Raw genomic sequence first — 6,000 nt, 5'->3', positions numbered from 1 at the left:
GATAATTGCGCCTTAATTTTTAAAAAGATTTCTTTAAAGTTAAATTTAGATCAGCTCAGCGTTCCATTAAGCAGAAAAAGTTGCCAGGCACCTGCAGGCAGGCATAGAAACACCCCGGGGGAGTTGGCTGAACTCGGCCTTGGCCCTGAAAGGCCAGGAGAGTGAACCGCGGTCCAGGCGGCAGCCCCGCCAGCGCCCGCGTCCCCCGGTCTCGGCGCCGGCTCCCGGAAGGCGGGTGCACTGGGGACCGGCTCCGGGCGTGAGCGCCACGTGCAGCCCCCGCGCCGAGCGGGAGAGTCCTCCCAGGCACAGCTCAACCCGGCCCGGGCTTGGCCCTTAGGTCCCGCCTTGCGGCTGGGGTGGCGGGCCTGCGGGGGTACCGTTCCTGCCCCGCCCCGGCCCAGCCCCGGACGGCCCCGGAGCCGCGGCCAGGGCTCGGCTGCGCCGGCGGCCCCGAAGCCGCACCGTGCGCCTCAGTCGGCGGGCGGCGGTAGCGCCCCCCTCGCAGAGCCCCGCTCGCTCCCGCCCGGGCTCCCTCGGAGTCGGTCTGTCGGGCCCACGCTCTCGCTTCGCTCCCCCCCCCTCCTCCCTCTTGTTCTTCCCGGGGTGCCGGGCACAGCCTCGGATTCCTCCCTCCCCGCAGCTCGAGTCCGTTTCCCTCGCGGCGGCGGGCGAGGCGGCGGCGGCGGCGGCGGCGCAGGGAGCATCTCAGCTGCCACTGCGCTTCTCCGGCGGGAACGTGTGTCCAGCTTGGCTGCCCTTCGGTTCTTCCCGGCCCTTTTGCGCCCCGCGCCCCCCGCCCCAGCTCGCTTCTCTCCGAAGCGGGCGGAGCACCCAGCAGCTTCCTGCCGCCCCAGCACCCTGATCCGGAGGTCGGCGCTCTCCAGGACTCCTGCCCCGCCGACCCTGACCGCCAGGGGGTGCCCCAGGGGCGTAGCGTCGCGGAGAAGACGAGGCAAACGGGACCATGCGGCGCCTGAATCGCCGCTTGGCTCTGCCGATCTTCGGGGTACTCTGGATCACCGTGCTGCTGTTCTTCTGGGTAACCAAGAAGAAGTTCGAGCTGCCGCCGGGACCTGAAGTGCAGACCCCCAAGGTACGGGCTTGGGCGGCGTGGTGGGCGCGGGGCACTGATTTGCAGGAGTGCGCGCAGCCCGCGCGCCGGGTTTGCGGGCTCCCGGGAAGCCAGGGCGGGTTTGCTGGGTGCCGCGAGCAGGTAACGGGGCGCCGGATGCGGCCACAGGGTGATGTTTCTGGATTTAGGAAGGCTCGAGGCATCTCCCGACCCGTGAAGTGTGGCAGTGGGAGTGGGTGTGGGTGGCGGGAGCGCGCTCGCGGGCAGAGTGGGGAGCTGAACTTGGGCAGCGCGCTGGGGTCCCGGGGCGGAGGGGACGCTGCAGACGAGCCGCCCAGGGGTGGCGGTCCGTGGACGCCGCGGGAGAGTCGCGGGCGGTGGGGTCGGGTGGCAGGGCGGGCCGGTGCTGGCGCCCGCGAGGAGTCTGGCCTCTGCGCTGACCTCCTTCCTTCCCGCAGCTGCCAGGCCCGACCAGGGGAGGCCGGAGGCCCGGGGTGCGCCGCGCGCGCGTGTGCATCGCGGGCGAGCGCCGTGCAGCCTCCCGCACGCTGGCTGCCCGGGCCCGCCGGCCTGTCGCCACCCCTGCTTTCTAATTGTCCCCGATCTCTTTAGCTGCGTGGGAAGTTGAATGTGCCCTGAACACCACTGAGGAGCCTGTAAAACCAGACGCCTGGATGTTGGTGGGGAGTTGGGGAAATGAGAATCCAAGTGGCTTTTCCAACTCCTGCCCAGTGGGTTCCTCCAAGCCCAGCCAGAAGGACTTTAATTTACATTCACACATTTACCTTTAATTCAGAGTCCCCATTCCTGAGTCTCCTCTTCCTCAGACCTGGTCGTGGGACACAGAAGGAGGCCTCTGGGGGTTCCTGACCAGGCAGACAACATTTACTAACTGGGTCCAGAGCAGTCCTCCAGGGACTTGGAAAAAGCCTTTGGAAGAGGGTATGGTCTGAAGCTGGAGGCTAAAAAAGTGAGGGGGGGGGGATGGGGAGAGAAGAGGGTCTCCCCAGTAAGTCCATACAGAGGCCCAGTTTGTGCCAGGTGAACAATAGGTGCTTCTTCATAAGTAATTGTGTAAGTTGGGTGGTATCCTCATTTCATAGATTAAGAAACAGGTTCAGTCTTTGTGCCTTGCCTTAGGTCGTTCTAACTTGAATTCAGACCGCTGATATTCAGAACCTTGCCACTAAATCAAGGTGTCTTTCAGATCCCTTTTTAACTAAGTCTTCTGGTACTTGTGTTTGGAATCTTGCTAATGCCGAGTTGAGTCCCACAAGCGTTTATTGACGGTCTGCTGTGTGCCAGGCAGTGTGCTAGGTGTTATGGGTACAAATATGTAGATCTCACCTTCTAGGGGTAGGGGTTTTGCTCAGGAATGTGCCAGGATCATACAGAGTGCTGAGCGCCAACAGGGCTCAGTGTACTGGGTGTCATGGGAGCCTGGGGACTTCCTGGGGGAGGAGGATGTGACAGAACTGAGTTGAGAAGGATGAACAGTAGGTTTGCCAGGAGGTAGGGAGGGCATTCAAGGTAGAGGTTAACTGTACCAAACAGGCTCAGAGGAATGACACAGCGGGTTGTGTGAACTTGGCATAATTTGAGTGTAAACCACGTGGCTGACGGCAGGAGTAAGGGCGGGCAAGTGTGAAAGGGTAGGATTGGGTAGGACCTCGGGGGTGCTAGGGGCCCTTGGAGGGGTAGTAAGCAGGGGAGTGAGAGATCAGACTGGTGACTTCAAACAGCCTTTGGATCAATTTTCTCACCTCAGACCTGCCTGTAGATCTGGAGAGCTTTTCTCCTTTTTCCCCCAGGGTGGTTCTGCTCCTTGTGATGCAGTTAATGATGCCTGCAGGGACGTGAACTCTCTCTGTTTTGCATTGAACCTCATTACCTTAAGCTTACTTATTCTTAGTTTACACCAGGGAGCTGGGACAAGAGATCCATATCCCTCTTTGTGCACTTTGTCTTTCGTCTTTACCTGCCTCTTCTCGCCCTGGCATGTGCTGGACACACATTTACTGAATCCAGCTAGATGCCAGGCTCTGTGCTGGGTTGGAGGCTGCTGCGATGAAGGTACTATGTCCCTGCCCTTTGCAGGGAGGTAGGGAGGCTCTCACAAGTCCCTGCTTGAGGCAGAATGACAAACAAGTGAGTAGTGGGTGGGGTGGGGGGAGTGGTCTAATATTGGAATTCTGGACACAGTGGTGTGCAGTCATGGAAGAGGTGGGCTTCTAGTTTTGGCCACTTGCTTTTGGTCTTAATACCTTACTTCTTCTTCCTCCCATGTTCTGCGTCCTTGAGAAGCACAAATTCTATAGACTTTTATTTATTTATTAAAAAAAAAATTTTTTTTTTCAACATTTATTTATTTTTGGGACAGAGAGAGACAGAGCATGAACGGGGGAGGGGCAGAGAGAGAGGGAGACACAGAATCGGAAACAGGCTCCAGGCTCCGAGCCATCAGCCCAGAGCCTGACGCGGGGCTCGAACTCACGGAGCGCGAGATCGTGACCTGGCTGAAGTCGGACGCTTAACCGACTGCGCCACCCAGGCGCCCCTCTATAGACTTTTAAAATCTTGATACCTTTTATTATTAGGCGCCCTTCTTAGTATATTTCTCCTCTCTGTTTTTTGCCTGTATGTGTGACCTCGTGTGCCCACGTATATGTGTTGTGTCTCTTCGTGAGTGTATTTGTGTCTGGTAGATGAACACCCCTCCGTATCTTAGGATATGTGTATCCGAGGAAAGAGACGGAGAGACAGAGTCCTTCTGAGCACCAGAACAATGTTATTGCCATGACTGACCTGTTTAGGAAATTTGCACATCCTGTACAAAGGCGTGCGGTTGGTTCCCAAACCTGACGGCATGGCAGAATCCTCTGGAGAGTGTTTAACATACAAGTTTTGTGGCTTATTGCAGAGACTATGATTCTGTGGGTTTGGGAGAAGGTCCCAGAATCACTGTCTATACAAGTGTTCTGTGTGAGTCTGAAGCAGCCTATTGATGGGTATAATATTTGGAGCTAGATGAAGAATATTAAGTGTGTTGATTTTTTTTGTAGTTTGGCCCCGCGCAAACATGGCCGAATGATTTCATTCTTCTTGAGTTCCTCAAGGACCAAGCTCGTGTGAGCATGTGCACTCGGGCGAAGTAACAAAAGCTAGCATTTGTGTGGTGCCTTACAAATTCACAAGCTCTATTTCACACGTATTCGCTCATTTAATCTCCACAACAACCACATAAGGCAGATAATACGTTTATGCAGATAAGCCTGAATAATGAAGTTATACAGTTGGCCCACTACAACAAGGCTATTATTAAGTGGCAGCATCTGGGGGTAAGAATGGAATGGGATCGTTTTCGGCACCGCCCACCCACAGGCTCCTTCCATGCCGCTCTGCTGTGTGGACTGCCTGGATCTGCACTTGTGGGTAATGGGGTGAGGCTAGGGGTGTTCACAGCATGTGCTTCCCAACCTCCTTTCCAGCATTTCCATGGTTTGTGCCTGGACACTTGCCTTTGGAGAGCTCCAGGGAGGGGGGAAGGTGTTGGTATAATTTGTGGGGGAACCTCCTCAGGGGGGAATCCTGATCTGCTCTTGGAGGAGGCCACCTGGGGCTGAGGAGGCTCCTTTGGCTGGACAGAGCTCCCCCTGGTGGGGAGGGTCCGGTTGCAGCCAATGATTGCAGCATCCTTTCCAAGGCAGAGATTATTTCCTCAATAGTAGGAATTTGGATGGGATGTTTGTCTATTGTAGGCAAAAAACTCAGTTTTGTGTGAGTTCAGTATCCTAGCTTTTCCTAGGAAATGATCATTCATGGTCCTTTGAAGAGCTCTTGACTTGGACACATTGAAAGGAAGCCTTAGGGAAGTTTTTGTCCTTCCTGGACTCCTTCCCACCTTGGTAGAGGGGGTCAGTTTATTTCCCAAAGCACAAGCAGTGGGTGCCCTTCACTTAAAAATATTTAGAAGGGCCCCTGGGTGACTCAGTTGTTTGTGCATCTGACTTCGGCCCAGGTCATGATCTCGCAGTTTGTGAGTTGGAGCCCCGCGTCGGGCTCTGTGCTGACAGCTCAGAGCCTGGAGCCTGCTTCGGATTCTGTGTCTTCCTCTCTCTCTGCCTCTCCCACACTCTCACTCCATCTCTCTTTCTCTCTCAAAACAAAGAAACATTAAAAAAATTTAAAAAATATTTAGAGAAGTCAGGGGACTTCTCTAAAAAGAAGTCAGAATATCAACAAGCACTCTTTTTTTTTTCTTTAACCTTGAGCTTCCCCCTCCTGCCCTCCCCCCGCCCACACACCCCAGAAACTGGAGAGGAGAGGACTGGGGCTGGGGCTCCTGGGCCAGGGACCCCTCCACGTAGACTTTCCATGGCAAGTTGCCTTCCCTGGAGTCCACTACAGGCTGTAATTCCCAGGCCCTTAAATTTTTTTCCCAGTGTTGGAAAGCATCCTCATTGGCCTGGGGATGGGATCTCCAAAGTGGACCTGATAATAAAATAAAATCTGTGCCTTGTCACAATCCAACTGATGTAGAGAAGGCACGCTGCACTCCTGGTTTAAGAAAATTAATTGGATTTTTTTTTTTTTTTTAAGTTCCAAGAAGGGCTGGCTCTATTAATAGCTCAAGTAAAGATTTCTTTAAGTTTGACTTCTTAATGTTGATTTGATTCTTTTACTGGGTCCCTCCCCCCCCTCCAAATTCTGCTGAGCTCCAATTCCTAATTGAAAATCGTGTAACAAGTTTGATGTCTTAAGTCAAACTGTATTTTAGTGATAAATACTATACCAGTAAAAATACCTGGAAAATGTTTTCATTTCTTCTCTCCTGTATCATTTGTTTGCCATTTGGAGAATTATACAATAACCGACAGAATTAAAAAAAAAAAAAAAAAAGCAGCACATTTGTCTCTTCCAAGAAA

The 6,000-nt window shown here is 54.1% G+C and overlaps 1 protein-coding gene across 6 annotated transcripts in view; it reads left to right on the top strand.

Annotated features, from left to right (window-relative positions):
- Positions 1 to 437: 437 nt before the first annotated feature.
- Positions 438 to 6,000, top strand: part of GALNT14 (polypeptide N-acetylgalactosaminyltransferase 14) — a 214,385-nt gene continuing 208,822 nt past the window's right edge. For 3 of the 6 annotated variants that reach the window (XM_040496432.1, XM_040496434.1, XM_040496433.1), the window contains exon 1: positions 440 to 1,096. In XM_040496432.1, the coding sequence (XP_040352366.1) occupies positions 968 to 1,096 (129 nt within the window). In that variant the 5' untranslated portion in view covers positions 440 to 967. Of the gene's footprint in view, positions 1,097 to 6,000 lie in introns of all 6 variants that reach the window. The other 3 variants (XM_040496435.1, XM_040496436.1, XM_040496430.1) reach the window with 3 other exon arrangements.

Source organism: Herpailurus yagouaroundi, unplaced genomic scaffold (assembly GCF_014898765.1).
Source record: "Herpailurus yagouaroundi ecotype Mexico unplaced genomic scaffold, PumYag 188, whole genome shotgun sequence".
Classification (NCBI taxonomy): Eukaryota; Metazoa; Chordata; class Mammalia; order Carnivora; family Felidae; genus Herpailurus; species Herpailurus yagouaroundi.
Note: the sequence above shows the minus strand (reverse complement) of the source record. Positions and strands in the feature narration are given on the sequence as shown.